Source organism: Hordeum vulgare, chromosome 4H (assembly GCF_904849725.1).
Source record: "Hordeum vulgare subsp. vulgare chromosome 4H, MorexV3_pseudomolecules_assembly, whole genome shotgun sequence".
Lineage (NCBI taxonomy): Eukaryota > Viridiplantae > Streptophyta > Magnoliopsida > Poales > Poaceae > Hordeum > Hordeum vulgare.
The window spans coordinates 156,889,349-156,907,170 of record NC_058521.1 but is presented as its reverse complement, the minus strand read 5'-3'; the positions used below and the strand labels follow the sequence as shown (position 1 = coordinate 156,907,170).

Sequence of the window (17,822 nt, the reverse complement as noted above, 5' to 3'; positions counted from 1 at the left end):
ACTGACGACAACCCTAGCCATCCAAGCAAGAGAGAGAGATATATATTTTGAGAGAGATCACCTGCGTGCAGGGAGGAGCCGTGGGACTCGAGGCGATTTCCTCTTCCTTCCTCTCTTTCTTCTTGACTAAGCAAACATGATGGGACAAGGAATAAATCAGACAATCTTTTAACTCTAGCTATCCGACGTGGCATATGCTTGAGAGGTCGCACTGACCTCCGCTCTTGGAGAGTGTAATGCGCTAACTTGTCTTAAAACGCTGGATTATTTTTTTTAACACAAAACGCTGGAAACGCTGGATTGTTAACAGAACTAGCGAGCCGTTGTCTCCTGAAAAAAGAAATTAAGCGAGCCGTTGGTATCTCCTTCTTTCATCCTGACCGTTCATTAACTGAAGCCTCTGTATGTTGCACTCGGCCCTGACAGTGTGCCGCCGTCTCCTCATCACCAAGCCCAACGCTAGGGTTTTGCTGGCCACCGCCGCCGCCATCCGCCTCTCCTCCTCGCGAGCATCTACGGTCACCGCCACCGCCACCGCTACCGCTACCGTCGGCCCTCCGATGGAGGTGCCGTCGGATTGGACGGCCGCCCGGGTCCGGGAGGTTTTCATCGACTTCTTCAAGTCCAAGTCGCACACGCCATGGCCGTCGAGCCCCGTGGTACCCGTCGACGACCCCACGCTCTTGTTCGCCAACGCCGGGATGAACCAGTTCAAGCCCGTATTCCTCGGCACCGCCTCCCCGGACTCACAGCTTGGCCGCCTGAGCCGCGCCTGCAACACCCAGAAGTGCATCCGCGCCGGCGGCAAGCACAACGACCTTGACGACGTGGGGAAGGACACGTACCACCACACCTTTTTCGAGATGCTCGGGAACTGGTCCTTCGGAGACTACTTCAAGGAGGGGGCCATCGGGTATGCATGGGAGCTCCTCACCCAGGTATCGGGTTCTTGACTTCACCCCCCCTTTTGATCGCTCGTTAGTTTGTATATACAGTATACACTACTGTACTTCTCACATCAGATTATGGATCAGTAAAATTTAAGTGAAAGTTGGGTCCACTTTGGTCATAAATATATTCCTAACAAGCAAAAATAAGTAAATGATGTACAAATTTCCCACTGATTGTAAACACTGGCCACCATCTTACTGCCTGCTGATTGCTAGTATTTCATATGTACAGGTCTACAAATTGCCCACTGATAGAATTTATGCAACATACTTTGGTGGTGATGAGAAAGCTGGTCTCGCTCCCGACACTGAGTCGAAAAACATATGGTTGAAGTATCTACCAAATGAAAGAGTTCTGCCTTTCGGTTGCAAGGTATTATCTGGATGTGCTTGGTTTGTTGGCTGAACTCCTATCTGTTGTGGATATTATGTTGTATTAGTTTCATTTTATTCGTTTCTGTTGGGCCTAACTATTGACTGAGTTTCCCTATTACAATGTATTCTTTGAGCAGGATAACTTTTGGGAGATGGGCGACACAGGTCCTTGTGGGCCATGCACAGAGATCCATTTTGATCGTATTGGCAACCGTGACGCAGCTTCATTAGTGAATAATGATGACCCTACATGTATTGAGATATGGAATCTTGTGTTTATTCAGGTTAACATGCTATTTCCTCCCTTTTCTTTCCAGATTGTCGAGCTTTAATCCCAATACAACGTCAGTTACTCTGTTCCATGTGTGCACGCCTATTTGCTTGTTTATCTGTTATATGCACTGACATTTTGCTATTTTAATACCCAGTTCAACAGGGAATCAGATGGTTCTTTGAGATCCTTGCCAGCAAAACACGTTGACACTGGAATGGGCTTTGAGCGTTTAACCTCTATCCTTCAGAATAAAATGAGCAATTACGATACAGATGTATTCATGCCATTATTTGATGCCATCCACCAGGTATTTTGTCCAGATGCCCACTTGCAGCTTCTTCTATGCTTATGAGTTGTGGCAACAATATTTTGCTACAGTAACTAGTTGCCTAAAGTAAGTGATATTCATTGTTAATTCGATATGCATTATGAATGCAGCTGGCAGGTGTTGGAATTCAACCATACTCTGGTAAAGTGGGATCCGATGATGTTGGGAAAGTTGATATGGCATATAGGGTTGTTGCAGATCACATAAGAACCCTGTCTTTTGCTATTGCTGATGGTTCTCAACCTGGTGAGTTCATACTGTATTGGTTGGGGATACATGATTTACAATGATTGCCATCCATTTATGAGTATGGTTTAGTTGCTGTAAACAGATGGAATCATAATAATACACCTAAATGCCTTGTTAAGTTGCTTTCTGCATTGCATCCTACACAATAGGGTGTTATAGTTCTATCTCATACCTGTCTACAAGTGAGCATAATAAGCTTGTGCGCTTATGTTATTTTGGTTCCTCAAACAAGAAGTTAATTTGAACTTTATTATGCTCCTAAATTTTCTGTTACATACACAGGATATTGTTTATTCAAGATATGGATGTGGCACTGGAATAAAATGAAGTATATGGACATAAAGTCACCAATAGTTTGACATATCCAATTTAGAAGAATTTGAATGAAAACAGATAGATCATTGTACTACCGATTGTCAGCCAAAATGATTCTCTATGAGAGGCTAGTTGTTTTGGACTCTAATGATTAATTTTGGTTTAGGTATCCAAGTGTCACAATCACTAGTTTGGGGACCTGACTTGCATTTACTGTTTTAGGAAGAAATGCATTAATGCCCTTCTAGTAAATCTAAAGTCATACCTGCTAATTTTTTGTGGGCTTAGTTCATCGCGTACCAAAATTTAGAGGTTTCAGACTGACCCCTAAGTTGTTATAGTTCTTGTCACATGAATTTATGTGTGGAATACCAATTAAGCCTTATTTCGACTGTCTTTTGCACCGGCGGAAGTGTTGGAGCTATTGGCCGGGTGTTGTAATTAAGTGATGGGTGCTTGTTGGAATAAATACGTTAAGGATATGTTTAGTTGGGCCAGATCTGGATGTGGGACAATATTAATTAGTAGTCCAGAATGACATATAATATTAAGTGAGCAGTTAATGATTCTCTTGCTTGTTGTGTATGCAGTAGAAATTACCACTTGGATCTATAATAGCTGCAAAATAATACTCCCTCCGCCCGGAAATACTTGTCGGTGGAATGGACGTATCTAGACGTATTTAGTTCTAGATACATCCATTTTTATTCATTTCTCCGACAAGTATTTTCGGGCTGAGGGAGTATGACAACAAAGGTTCAGAACAACTGCAGAAAATATGTTACTCCAGTATTGTCTTCATTTCAGTTTAGTGGGATAGTTTTCGGTGGATCCACCATCTTGGTTAACCTATCTAGTGAGGGTGGTGTAGAACTGATTTTTTTTATCGCAACTACAAGCTATTGTATTTTTCTTGCATTTACAAATTACAATGTTTCAGGGCTTTGTTTTGTATTGTACATTATGTTTCTTTGTTCTAATAGAGTTTTTCTGTAGGAAATGAGGGAAGAGAGTATGTTCTAAGGCGTATACTTAGACGTGCTGTTCATTTTGGTCATCAAAAATTGATGGCAAAGCAAGGATTTTTTAGCTCGTAAGAACTGTAACCTGCATCTGCTGCATTCTGTACACTTTTGCTAATGATATATTTGCATAGCTTTTTGTTGACCCAGAATGCTAAAAATGTAATGCAAGGCTTATGAGAATGACTGTAGAGATGTCACATGACAATAAGGAAAAAACCATGTCCACATGATTTTAGCTAATTTATGATGAACCCAGGGTCACGGTTTGGGTTCGTGGGGCATAACTTGGCACTGGACTCATCTGTGTTGGCTGCTTGCTTGTGTGCGCAATACCGTTGTTCATGCAATACCGTTTGTTTCAGGTTCATGCGTGCATTTTTTTTGCCAGCAAAGGTTTATTTTAACTAGCATTTGGTCCTGATAACGAGGCATGGTTTCATGGGGTATAACTTGGCACTGGACTTATCTGTGTTGGCTGCTTCCTTGTGTGCACAATACCATTGTTCCTGCAATACCTTTTGTTTTAGTTTCATGTGTGCCTTTTTTTTGCTAGCAAAGGTTTATTTTAACTAGCATTTGGTGCTGATAATGAGGTATGTTTTGAAATTTATTTCACTTGCAGGAAAGAAAGCGCTAGTGTGTTTTGCCACTGCCCGGTGCCTATCTCATCTAAGCGCACACCTAACATGATTAAGTGCTAGGCGTTCTGTTGTTGCATAGCACCTAAGCACACTTAGCGCATGCTTCGTTTTTTTTCATGGCTACCTTAATAGGTCTGATGGCGTGGATTCTTGGACATCACTGTCGTATGCTTGAGTGTGTTCTGGAATTGCGCTTAATATGTCTGATGGCGTGGGTTCTTGGACATCACTGTCCTATGCTTGAGTGTGTTACTGCTATATTTGCCACAACTTGAATATTTATTTATTAATTAACTACCACTCCACGATTGTAAAATTATTGTTATCTTAGAATGTGTACAGTCAGATTCTGATGGCTGAACAGCAGTATTTTCATTAATGTTTTAATTTTACATGGGAAAGTGCTATATATGTCAACAAAACTTTTTTGTTTTTACGTCTGCATCAATTTTTTCAAGTTGTTTCTGATTCTCTCTCCATATTTCCAGCTATTGGCATCTCTCTCATTGTTTTTGTTCTCGAAGCTGGCATTTTATTTACCATTATTTGTATCTTGCTCGTACAGCCTTGTAGATGTGTTTGTCCGAGTGATGGGTGATGTGTTTCCTGAGCTGAAAGACAATGAAAAGAAGATTAAAGATATAATTAAAGACGAAGAGGCAAGCTTTGAGAACACTATAGCGAAGGTAATATTATTTGCCTTGGGTTGCATAAAAGTAACATCAATTTGGCCCAAGTGAAGTTTGTTGGTGTAATTTCATTGCAATCAAATCCGAGTCTTTGCACACCCTTAGGCAGTGTTCTCATACTTTATCCTTTTCCGTGAAGCATACTTTATCCTTCTGAACATGTGCAGTCTCAAAGTAATTTAGCTAGTTTGTTACCAGATAACGTAAATTTAGTTGTTGCCGGAGAATCTGGGCAATTTTATACCATGTATCTTCTGTACCACTGTTTTGCTCGTGCGATACTGCTACAGGCCTTATATATATTAACATGTTGTGCCGAGTAACCACTAACCAGGCAGTGCCTTGTTTTAAGGCAACACATTAAGGAGCATATCCATGATGAAAGTTCAATCTTGGTTTACAACAGCTTAGAAAACTTCAATAGTTCAATCACAATAATTAGCATACATGGTAAATTGTCTCATCTTTTCTATGAAATGACCAATAGTAATTCAATTTATTTGGTTTCCACATGTGCATGATTCTGTTTATCATGCTTCTATTTTAAGGGTAGTTCCTACCAGGCGCCTTGCAATTGTATTTTATATACAGAGACTAAGAAAGCTTACAGTTGAAGTTTAGTTGACCTTTCTTTTCTTAAAACCATCATAACATATATTTTCCTTTCTTGTCGCTGTTCAGCCAATTAACTGAGTGTGCTGTTGGTGTAATTTTCAGGGGTATGAGAGATTTAAGAAAGCTGCAGATGCTGTCAAGGAGAATGGCGGGGCAGTACTTAGTGGCCAGGCAAGTGCTTTGTTTTTAAATTACCATCACATTACTTGATTTATTTTGTTTCCACTAGAAGATATTTGCACCTAAGCAGACTTACACTTTGTTTGTTGTGTGAGCATGTGTTGTGATACACATTGGACAAAAAGGAGGAAAGGGTCCATTGACAAGTGACGGTAGTTAGGAGATGATAGTATAAATTATAAAACTGGAGTCAAGGTATCCTGATTAGTGAAATGCATATAGTTCATATTAAAATAGTTGGAATACATTCTCATCCTTGCTAGTGTGGTTGCATTGTCATCCAATATCATAGTGAGGATTAATGTGGATATCTCTAGCCTTTCCTTCCCTCTCCAATAGGCTTCAGAGCATTGTTTTTAAGGTGTCCCGCCTTGGACACTTGGCAAGGGTGCTGGTAGGAGCTAGGGTCCTACCGGGCCTTTGCCTGAGATTGTAGGGGAAGGAGGGGAATTGGCGTGGGTGTGAGTGTGGCGGCCTGCGCGAGGGCGCCGTCTCGCACGGAGGGGAGGTGGCGGTGATGGGAGAGGCGGCGGCTAGGGTTAGGGATTCCGGCTCCTCTGGGAGCTGGGCAATAGAATATGTCTTATTGCTTAATTCCAAAAGGGTGTCTTACAACTGTTTATATAATCTCGATGCTAATAAAAATAAGATAACTTGGGCTAAGCCCCTAACTAAACGTGCCCATTGGGCCTCCTCCGGCTATAAGTGATGCCGGTCATAGCATCTCTCCCCGCCAGAGCAAATAGCTCTTCCTCGAGCTGGAAGTCTGGAAAATGTCGGCGGAACTCTTCGAACTGCTCCCAAGTGGCATCCTCCTCCGGAAGGCCTTGCCACTGGATCAATAAATGCCACACTCCGCGACGCTGCTGGACCTGCAACACCTTGGCGGTCCTGGAAGAAGGCGCCCGTCGGAGGTCGGAGGTAGCACCGGTGTGGTTTGCTGGCGGGTCTCCATGGAAGGGCTTGAGCAACCCCACATGAAACACGTCATGGATGCGGGCACCTGCCGGAAGCTGCAGGCGGTAGGCCACCTTCCCTATGCGCTCCACCACAGAAAATGGCCCCGCGTAGCGAGGGCCCAGCTTGCGCTTAGCGCACGGGTCCAGGGATTGTGTGGAGCGGTGAAGGAGGCGGAACCATACCCAGTCGCCCACCGCAAACTCTGCCTCTCGGTGATGGTCGTCATAGTACCGCTTGGACAGCTGCTAGGTCTAGAGAAGGCGTTGGCGCACCTCCGCAAGCATCTCGTCCCTGCTGCGAAGAAGATTGCCTGCCGCCTCGGTCCGAGCCGTCTCAGGGTCAACCAACAGGATGGGCGGGGGCGGTCGGCCATAGACCACCTCGAACGGCGTGGCACGCAGGGCGGAGTGATAAGAGGTGTTGTAGCAGTACTCCGCCCATGCGAGCCAATCCACCCAAGCACGGGGACGATCACCTGTAACACAACGCAAATACATGGCAATCACCTTGTTGACCACCTCGGATTGGCCGTCCGTCTGGGGATGGAAGGCCGTACTCAGGCGGAGCTTCACTCCCGCCAGTCGGAGGAGATCACGCCAGACATGCCCAGTGAACACCGGGTCCCGGTCGCTGACGATCGAAGACGGAAACCCGTGGAGGCGGACAATGCCGTCGAAGAAGGCACGAGCCACGGAGGCGCCCGTGTAGGGATGGCCGAGCGCGATGAAGTGAGCGTACTTGGAGAAGCGGTATACCACCGTGAGGATGACGGACTTGCCGCCCACCTTTGGGAGGCCCTCAATGAAGTTCATGGAGATATCGGCCCAGACTTGAGAGGGCACCTCCAGGGGCTGTAGTAGCCTAGCCGGGCGCAGTGTCTCCGTCTTGTTACGCTGGCACGTAACGCAAGACCGCACCCAGTCTCGGACCAAGGCCCGATTGTCGGGGATGTAGAAATCTACGCGGAGAAGCTGGAGGGTCTTTTGCACACCCTCGTGGCCGGCCGAGTGTGCCAACAGCAGAACCTGGTGACGGAGATCGTCGTGATTCGGCAAGAAGAGGCGACGCCCATGTAGTAGCAAGCCGTCCGCCAAACGCCACGGCTCTGTCAGGTTGCCGGCCGTCGAGGCGCTGCCGAAGGAGCTGAGCGTCCAGCGCGTCCGCGGTAGCCCTGCGGATGTCGTCAAGGAGGGCGAAGGAGGGCCCCGAGCGGATGCAGAGAGCCGCTCCATCGGAGTCGCCGACGTTCGCGTCGTGGTCGGCTTCGCGGCGGGACAGGGTCTCGGCCACGGTGTTAAGGCGGCCCGGACGATACTCGACGGTGAAGTCGAAGCCAAAGAGCTTGCTGATCCACTGGTGTTGCGGCACGGTAGACAACCTCTGGTCCAATAAGAATTTGAGTCTATAGTGATCCGTGCGAATCTAGAACGGCCGCCCCCAAAGATATGTCCGCTAGTGGCGCACGACCTGCAGCAATCCAATGAGCTCCCTCTCATAGGCCGCGAGCTTATGATGGCACGCGGCGAAGGGCCTGCTGAAGAACACAAGCGGCCCGTCGCCCTGATGAAGGACGGCGCCGAACTCCACACCGGAGGCGTCGCAGTCCACATGAAAGCCGGTCGAAGTCGGGCATCTGGAGGACGGGGCCCGTCGTGAGGGCCTGCTTGAGGGCCTCGAACGCCTCCGTTGCCTCGGCATCCCAGGCGAAGGCGTTGCGTCGCAACAGGCGCGTGAGCGGGGACGCGATGATGCCGAACTCCCGGATAAATTTCCGGTAGTACCTCGCGAGGCCCAGGAAGCCGCGGAGAGCCCGCGGTGAGTGCGGCGTCGGCCAGGCCGCGACAGCCGCCACCTTGTCGGCGTCCATAGCAACGCCCTTGGGCGAGATGACATGGCCAAGGTAGGCAACGGAAGGCGTGCCGAACGAGTACTTCGAGCGCTTAAGATGAAGATGATGCGCCTAAAGCTTGTTGAAGATGATGGCGACGTGCTGAAGGTGCTCCGCCCAAGAGGCTATGTAGATAAGAATGTCATCAAAGAAAACGAGCACAAACCGACGCAAGTAGGGGCGGAGGACGTCGTTCATCAAGGCCTGAAAGGTCGCCGGAGCGTTGGAGAGACCAAAAGGCATCACCAAGAACTCAAAGTGGCCGTGATGAGTCCGAAACGCCGTCTTCACAACATCGTCCGGGTAAATCCGCACCTGGTGGTAGCCCGAACGGAGGTCGAGCTTGGTGAAGAAGCGCGCCCCATGTAGCTCGTGCAAGAGCTCGTCGACGATCGGGATAGGAAATTTGTCCTTGAGCGTCTGGGCGTTCAGGGTGTGGTAGTCGATGCAGAAGCGCCACGTGTCGTCCGACTTGCGGACGAGGAGGACCGGCGCCGAAAACGGCGACATGGAAATCCGGATGATGCCCAAGGCGAGAATGAGCGCGCACTGCCGCTCCAGCTCGTCCTTCTGCAACTGGGGGTAGCGGTAGGGGCGCACTACAACCGGCGCCGTGCCCGACAGGAGATGAATGCGGTGGTCATACACCCGGGCTGGCGGAAGGCCCTGAGGCTCGTCGAAGAGGTCGCGGTGCTGCTGCAAGAGATGATCCATCAGGGGGTGCTCGGGCCCTGTAGCATTCGCTGCCTGCTGGAGCTGCGGCGTCGCTGGGGAGGCGCCACCCACGCCTGCCCGTCGGATGCGGTGACCCTGGCGCCAGAAGGTCATCGCCCTGGAGTTGAAGTCCCAAAGGATGGGACCGAGGGTCCTCAAGAAGTCGACACCGAGGATGAAGTCGAAGCAGCCCAAGTCGATGCCGGCGCACGTGATGGTGAAGTGCTCGTCGCCGATGGTGATGGGCACGTTCCGCGCAATCCCATGGCACCGGAGGTGGTCGCCGTTAGCCACGGTGACCCGGAGGTGCTCCCCGCCCGTCGGCTGGAGCGCTAAGCGGCGCATGGTCGACTCGGGCAGGAAGTTATGCATGGAGCCCGTATCCAGGAGGGCCACCAGGCGCTCGCCGTTGATCATCACCGGCAAGAGCATAGTCCGCTCGTCTCGGATGCCCGCGAGAGCATGGAGGGAGACCACGAGAGCCGTCGCGAGAGCGGGCGCCGGTGTGGCCTCCGCCGCAACTGGGGCGGGCAAGTCGTCGAGCCCGTCGGTGGCGGTGTCCTCCGCGACATAGTCGGCTGCCTCCAAGTAGAAGAGGCGTGGGCATACATGGCCCGACACGGAGGGCTCGTCGCAGTTATAGAAAGCCCATGGCGACGGTGCTCGAGCTGCTCGGCCGGGGTGAGCCGGTGGAAGGGCCGCGTCGCAGCCGGAGCGGGTGCCGCCGTAGAGGCCGGAGGAGGGCGCCCCGACACTGGTGGTGTCGGGGCCGGCCTGCCCCGCGCGACGCTCGTAGGCACGGGCGTAATACATGACCGTCTGGAGGTCCTGAGGTCCCGGCAGTTCCACGTCCACGCGGATATGATCAGGCACACTGCTCACGAAGAGCTCGGCCCGCTGGCGAGCCGTCACGCCAGGGCCTGGAAGCGGTCGGCGAAGTCCTGCACCGTGGAGGTGAAGGGTAGGCGGCAAAGCTCCGCCGGCCGGCTCCCTTGGATCGGAGGCCGGAAGCATAGGAGGCAGAGCTCGCGGAAACGCTCCCATGCCGCCCTCGTCCTGCTCGAGAGCGTAATACCACGTTTGTGCGGTGCCTCGGAGGTGATACAAAGTGAGCCAGGTGCGGTCCGACGCTAGCGTCCGTTGCCCTTGGAAGAACTGGTCACATTGGTTGAGCAAGTTCAGGGGGTCCTCGGTGCCGTCGTAGGTGGCGAAGTCCAGTTTGGCGAAACGCGGCGGCGTGTGGGTATGGGCGCCGTGGTGGTACGGCTTGTCGGCATGGAGAAGTGCGGGGGTCGGCGCCGGGTAATCGTCGTGGCCTGCTTAAGGACCGGTGAAGCTGAAGGGCTCGCCGTACTGCAGGGGTGGCGCCGGTGGCGACTGGATGTGCAATGGCGCCCAGGCCGTCGTATATACCGGCTGCGACGTCACGGTCACCTAGGCCGGTAGCGGCGGCGGCGAGGGGAGAAACCGGAGCTGGTGAATAGGACCCCGGCGTCGAGGTAGGGCCCGGCCCAGAGGTGGTGGGTGGTGGCGGCGGCAGCTGCCGGCCCGTTGGCGGCGGTTGTTGGTGCGACCGGCGGTGGCCCGTAGGGGTCGGCCAGGTAGAGGCGGATCCCCTGAACGGCGGTGGCGAGGTCGCGGATCGCTCCGGTGATCTCCTCTGGGGTGAGGACGGCGGGAAGCGGCGCGACGGAGGTGACCGGCACATGCAAGTGCGGGGCGCCGGCCGTGGTGGCCATCGGGGCGGTGGTGGATGTCAGCAGCGGGAGGGATGGGGAGGGCGGTGATGAAGACATGACCAAACCAAAGCCTCTGGATACCAAACTGGTAGGAGCTAGGGCCCTACCGGGCCTTTGCCTGAGATTGTAGGGGAAGGAGGGGAGTTGGCATGGGCGTGAGCGCGGCGGCCGGCGCGAGGGCACTGTCTCGCACGGAGGGGAGGCGGTGGCTAGGGTTAGGGATTCCGGCTCCTCTGGGAGCCGGGAAATAGAATATGTCTTATTGCTTAATTCCAAAAGGGTGTCTTACAACTGTTTATATAATCTCGATGCCAATAAAAATAAGATAACTTGTGCTAAGCCCCTAACTAAACGTGCCCATTGGGCCTCCTCCGGCTATAAGTGATGCCAGTCATAACAGGTGCCCTGGCAGTGCCTTGCAGTTTTGCACGCCTTTGGCGCTTAGTCGTCAGGGCGGTGGGTGCTTGCCTTGGGTCGCCTGACCGCATCAAGAACAATGGCTCAAAGTCTAATTATCCTTTCATGAAAATGGTTTTGCAGGGGTGAAAATGGTTCAAATATTTTCGGGGCAACAAACTGACCAAACCCCTTAACAATGGGCATTAGGGACCAGAACTCGGATATCTGCCGGATACACTATCGGTAGTTATTCTCGGATGTGGTTTTAAATAATGTATAGGCACTATCTGCTGGAACCGGGATACCAGGATTTTGATCAGATAGTATTCAACACACTATTTGGGGAGACTCCAGCCGCTCATTTTTTTAGCTTGTCTGCTGGCTTCAGGCGAGCCTGGTGGGTGAATTGCTTGCTTTAGAGGAAACATGATACATGGATGTGAAGCCTGCCTGTGGGATGTTAACATAGGCCGTGTTGGCTGTTAATTGCGCATGCTGGTTATATAAAGATTGGTTGGGGCCTTGTGTTGAGTTTTTCGTATATTTTTTACAGCTGGACTTCAAGTTGTAATGAGTGTGGATAGGGTGTGTTTAGTGTGTAGTCGGGCGCGTTGTATCCTGGGCCTCCTATATGATGAGGGGAGCACCACAAGTTAGCCCATGACGACAAGTTAGCAATAGACACACAGGGGGAGCTGGCGGTATGCGTCAGTGCCCAGGCAGCTGGTGTTGCTGTATCAATGGGGGGAACACCCATGGTATCCACAGGGGATGGAGGCGATGTGCACTGAACCTCTTGCTGTGATTGCTTGGTCCTCGGTAGATCAACAGGCACCTCTGATTCTTGCAACCTCCTCATCTGGCCTCCAAATCAGGCAAATGATAGGTGTAGGTTCATTTTGCTCAACCTAAAAGAATATTTGACACCATTATATATCTAACTAGAGACTTAGAGCTATTGTGATTAGTGATGTCCATCAAATTGTTTGTTGCTGACCATATTTGGTCGTTATTCACTCCATGTTCATGTCCAGACGCTCATCCCTTGAGCATCTCTATCCGCTCGGTTAGCACCCTTACCGGTGGCAAGGCCTCTACCCCTCACTCCCAGACCTATACCAAGCTATGCACTTATCAGTCTGGTGCTCCTTCATCCATACCAGCAGCGATTTTTAATGAACACTATTGTCAGTCAAATGTTGGAACAACTATTTTGCAAGGTTTGTCACAGCTCTGAAGACTGCGGGTAGAGTTTGAACTCACCTAAGCAAGCTCCAATGGGGCTCTTCCTACCATGGTGGAGAGGCTCGAGGCTATTGGAGAAATTAGCTGGAGACTAGAGAGACTTTCCAATTAGTTATTGCATCTAAAATTAGTGTGAAGAGTAGGCATCATATGTTAGATTAGTGCTTTGTCAGCCAGAGAGCTAGTTTTTCTGTGCCTTTTTGGGTGTGTTGCCAGCCTTCCCTTCCTAATTTCTATCCGTTCCTTTGTATTTGAGAAACATGTCAAAACTAAGGAATTCGACTATTGGAAAACTTGATCATATTCTCTACAATAATGTGGAATAATTCTTTTCCTCGTCCTTATTTTAAGAATTGGAGTTCACCACATAGAAATATGTCTCTTAGATCATACTTCGGTCATGTTTATCAATGTTTGTTACATCCTGCTGAACCTTTCAAGTTTATATTGCTATCTTTCATGTATTGCAACCATTATTTGTTCTTTCAGGATGCATTTGTTCTGTGGGACACCTATGGTTATCCAATTGATTTGACTGAGGTTTGTTCTTCATGTTTTCATCAGTAAATTTAATCAAATTAATTTGACAGTGATATAGTACTTTTCATGTTTATGTCGTTAAACTTGATAAAGCATTTATTGTCTTGTTCTGGTCATTGTTGTTTACTATCTCATAGGTCATGGCAGTTGACTTCGGGCTATCTGTTGACATGGAGGGTTTTAATGCTTCTATGGAAGAAGCAAGGCAAAAGGCTAGGAATGCTCGCTACAAGGTTGTATTTATTTCTCCTTCAATATAAAACTTAATCCTTCGTTTGTAGTCTTTTATGCTATCCGAATATTATTCCTGCTCTTTGTTGTTTAATGATGTTGTATTTAACTAAACTTAGTATCTCTTATATGCCACTGATGCTCAATTCATTGTGCAGCTTTAGTCTGTTTATATCATGCATTTATACTTATTTCTGACTTTGTTTTATATGCTTTCTTGCATTGCAGGCCGGTGGTAAATCTATTGTCCTGGATGCTAATGCTACATCGGAGTTGCGCAATCAGGGACTTGCCAGCACAAATGATAGCCCAAAATTCCAACACGAGGTTAGATGATGAGTTGGATTATTTAGTTGTGATTTGGTTATTAGGTACAGTTCTTCCTGATATTCAGTGTCTGTTTGGGATTTCGTAGAATTTCATTCTAGTTTGGCCCCACTTAAAATAACTTTCAAGTAGTGAATTGACGTGGCTGCAAGCTTTTGAATTTCTTGCAGTGTTCATATTTAACACCGTGGTTGAACACTTGTATATTGGTTATGGCCGATATACCTAAAATCATTTTGCAGGTACATAGCAGTGTGGTGAAAGCTATCTATACTGGCTCAGAGTTCATAGCCACTGCATCTGGTGATGAAGACTTCGGTCTGGTTTTGGAAAGTACAAGCTTCTATGCAGAACAGGGTGGTCAGGTACAACTTCACGTTTGACAGTGTCATGTTGATGTAGTTGAATGAAAATGCCAATTGCAATCACCTCTAGAGTTGCAATCATGAATGAGCATGACATTTCTTTAATGCAATTGTCACGTGGGGCCATTACTACAGAGAGAAACCCCAGCTGACATCAGCTCGATAGCCACCTTAGTTTGCAAGTTAGAAATTTTCTATATTAGCTATTGAGCTGATATCTGATGGGATGCCCTCCTGCAGCAATGGCCCCAGATGACAGTATATTTTGTTAGCTTCAACAGAATTATGTTGAACTATATTGATTCATTAGTAAAGTAGACCACAATTTCTGTTTGAAAGTTATTCTTTGATTGTAACCATAACAAAAAAATGATTAATGCACCCTGACGTGATACCTCCCGTTGGTTGAAATCTGATTGGTATCCTGTGTCATTTGTTGTACGTCATCCTTATGATCTACATCACTCATAAATTTTGGTCGAAGTATTTTTTTCTTGTCATTACACCGTTTCAAACACCACATTACAGTTGTATCCAATAGTATGTGTTGAGGGCTTCGAAGTTGCCCGTACAATACACTGGCTTCAAGTTTTTCAGTCAATTTTTGACAAGTTAATACCCCTACATTGCACTTTGCAGTTTGAATTCAACAGCCATTGATGTTTTCTCAATTATTTTAAGTCACCATGCTGCCATGGTCGTTTTTGTTCTATTTCAAAGCAGTGCATGTGATTTTTTTTTCTTCTGTGGGGTTTGTATATATAAACTTTACCTCTTTTTAATGAACGATACACAGCTCTCCTCATGTTCGAGAGTTGCACCATGCATTGTATGAATTCTCTTGACATGCCATATGATATTTTTGGATTAGATCTATGACACTGGGAGTATCGAGGGGCCATCTGGATCTTTCACTGTGAATAATGTCCAAGTGTTTGCTGGCTATGTCTTGCATATCGGTTCATTTCTGGAAGGGCCGGACTCCAAGGCATTGTCTGTTGGCGATGAAGTGAAATGCAAGGTGACATTCTTTACTGATTAATTCTTTATACCAAATCAGTTAACCTGTGAAATTTGCTAAATCACATTGCAACTTCTATTACTCTTGGTAGGTTGATTACACACGGCGTACTCTCATTTCTCCAAACCACACATGTACCCATATGCTGAACTTTGCTCTAAAGGTATGTTTTCAAGCCTCTCAGATTTTACAAGGAGTGTTTTTTTGCACTCCTGATGGTTTCTCTATTGTAAGTGTAGGAAGTACTTGGTGACCATGTTGACCAGAAAGGTTCCATTGTTCTTCCAGAGAAGCTGAGATTTGATTTCTCCCATGGTATGCTTTGATTCGTTTTATATTTATATTCACATGATATTTTTCCTCAGCTTGTCAACTCAACTGTTAGTACATAACAGGGAAACCTGTTCAGCCCGAAGATTTGAGAAAAATCGAGTATATAGTGAACAAACAAATAAAGGATGAGCTGGAGGTATCTGCACAAGAAATAAAATTAGCTGACGCAAAGCGCATAAATGGTCTGCGAGCTGTGTTTGGTGAAGTGTGTTCTCTTACCCAGCTTGACATAACCATGTTCTCATATTTCGTTTGCCTGCTCTGTTGTTTCGTGTAATTCGTTTTGCATATGGACTTTGTAGATCTACCCTGATCCTGTAAGAGTTGTATCGATTGGTTGCAAAGTGGAAGATCTGCTTGCAAACCCTGAAAGCAAAGAATGGTTATCCATATCAACTGAGCTGTGTGGAGGTATATTTGCTACTCTGTTCTTTGTAATTCTACACTTCTGCGTTTATGTTGTCTAAAGTTTTTGGATACCAGGTACACACATTTCAAACACTAGAGATGCTGCAGCATTTGCCCTCATATCTGAAGAGGGTATCGCGAAAGGTGTTCGGAGGATAACGGCTGTTACTGCTGAGTGTGCCTCCCAGGCTATGAAGCTGGCATCATCTATTGATACTGATATCAATGAAGCATCTAAACTGGACGGAGCAACATTGGAGAAGGTAGCTTTTCCCTTTGTGATTGTCTCTGGTGTGAGCTATGTGGTTGTGATACTCTAATAAATTGGATATTATTAGAAGTTGCAATTTTTGTTTGTTTGCTTGAAAATATAATGTCCTTAGCCTTTATATTAATAAATGATGTCAATTGTACTTTGTAGCCATTTCCTGTTTATCTGCTTTGTATTACATATCTAAGAATGATGATTCTTCATCAGAAAATTGGGTCCATCAAGAATACACTGGATGCGGCTGCTATCCCGGCTGCAAGAAAAGCTGATCTAAGAGGCAATATCTCAAAGCTGGAGGTCTGTAACGTTTCAGTTAATTTGTCACATCTTGTCAAAGAGAAACTATTTACGATATTCGGTATTCTCTTCGTAGTTAAAATGAAAGCTGATAATAACTGTTGCATATATCAGGATCAACTTAGGAAGGCGAAGAAGAAAATGGGCGAAGAAAATATCCAAAAGGCTGTCAAGACTGTCATAGATGCTGCAGAAGCTACTCTTTCCGAAGGAAAACCCTTCTGTGTTGCTCATGTCGACGTGGGTCTTGATACCACTGCTGTCCGGGAAGCAGTTGTCAAAGCCATGAACCGTTTTAAGGTCGGTACTCCAATCCATTTCTGTCAAGTAGTGTCCCCATCATCTAAAAACACTATATTTTCAGCATAATTTCCAACTTGCTCCAACAATTTATTTTTGTATGTGTTAAAACATTAAATTTATATTCCTTGTATCAAATCTTTGGATGTGCCGGTGACCTCATGGGATCGACCTTTTTCCAGAGTTTGCCGATAATGGTATTCAGCACAGATGAGGCATCAAACAAGGCTGTTATATATGCCGGCGTACCTCCGGATGCACCCAATGGCTTCAAGGTGTTGGATTGGCTTACACCTTCAATCGCACCACTCAAGGGAAGAGGAGGCGGCGGCAAGAATGGTCTTGCCCAGGGCCAGGTGAGGCGTTGTTTAATCTTTAAGAGAAGCCCCTTTGGTCAAAGTCTACTAATTGTTTTTACCTAATATCTGTATATACTGCAATGCAGGGAAGTGATGCTTCTCGGGTCAAGGAGGCAATGGAGCTTGCTACCCAGATAGCTTCGATGAAGCTGAGCTGATTTGTTGAGACTGGTCTTCATACATATTAAGTGGCTGCTTGATGGTCGTTCTCACCTTACTTTCACAAATTGTGATGCGTGAACATAAAATTATTCACGAAAATCAACTGGAAGCCGTGTCCATTTTCACACTACAGGATGTTGTTTAAAGTTCACAGTTGTCGTGTAATTACAGTTTGGTTTATCAAATGGAGTGTTATATTTGACGAACGAATGTAATAATAGTACAGACTTATTTTGGAACAGAGGGAGTAACTACTTCTCCTAGTGCAACTGCTGCATGCATGGTTCATCACCCGTGGTTCTTGCTAACTACTCCCTCCATTCCTAAATATAAGTCTTTTAAAGGTTTTCACTAGAAAACTACAAATGGAGGTATGTAGACGTATATTAAAGTGTAGATTCATTTATTTTGCTCCGTATATAGTCCTGTAGTGAAATCTTTAAAAAGACTTATATTTAGGAACGGAGGGAGTAATTCCTTTGCAACAATGCATGCACACAGAAAAGATTCAAAAGCTGGATTAAAAAAAACTGTTTTTAATAATAGATCTGGCGTGATGAGATTTTTGAAATTAGATCCAATGTTGATAAGTTTTGATTTTTTTCTCAGGTGGTTTGCCATA

General features: G+C 47.1%; 1 protein-coding gene across 1 annotated transcript; it reads left to right on the top strand.

Moving 5' to 3' along the window:
- The first annotated feature begins 380 nt into the window (after nucleotides 1–380).
- LOC123448252 (alanine--tRNA ligase-like) lies at nucleotides 381–17,439 on the top strand. Its single transcript, XM_045125081.1, has 22 exons — nucleotides 381–938; nucleotides 1,183–1,323; nucleotides 1,463–1,609; nucleotides 1,754–1,906; nucleotides 2,038–2,173; nucleotides 3,488–3,584; nucleotides 4,723–4,843; nucleotides 5,564–5,632; nucleotides 13,076–13,126; nucleotides 13,264–13,359; nucleotides 13,586–13,684; nucleotides 13,927–14,049; nucleotides 14,921–15,070; nucleotides 15,162–15,233; nucleotides 15,310–15,385; nucleotides 15,466–15,608; nucleotides 15,706–15,814; nucleotides 15,887–16,074; nucleotides 16,290–16,379; nucleotides 16,494–16,679; nucleotides 16,862–17,035; nucleotides 17,125–17,439. The coding sequence occupies exons 1-22, from the start codon at nucleotides 405–407 to the stop codon at nucleotides 17,194–17,196; spliced, it is 3,027 nt and encodes a 1,008-aa protein (XP_044981016.1). The 5' UTR covers nucleotides 381–404; the 3' UTR covers nucleotides 17,197–17,439.
- Nucleotides 17,440–17,822: the final 383 nt, after the last annotated feature.

What these genes read in the sequence shown, in the direction of transcription:
- LOC123448252 (XM_045125081.1), top strand. Translation starts at nt 405, where the DNA reads ATGTTGCACTCGGCCCTGACAGTGTGCCGCCGTCTCCTCATCACCAAG. An exon ending in TTGAGAACACTATAGCGAAG is followed by an intron (nt 4,844 to 5,563) that starts GTAATATTATTT and finishes TGTAATTTTCAG; the next exon opens with GGGTATGAGAGATTTAAGAA. An exon ending in ATGGTCTTGCCCAGGGCCAG is followed by an intron (nt 17,036 to 17,124) that starts GTGAGGCGTTGT and finishes ACTGCAATGCAG; the next exon opens with GGAAGTGATGCTTCTCGGGT.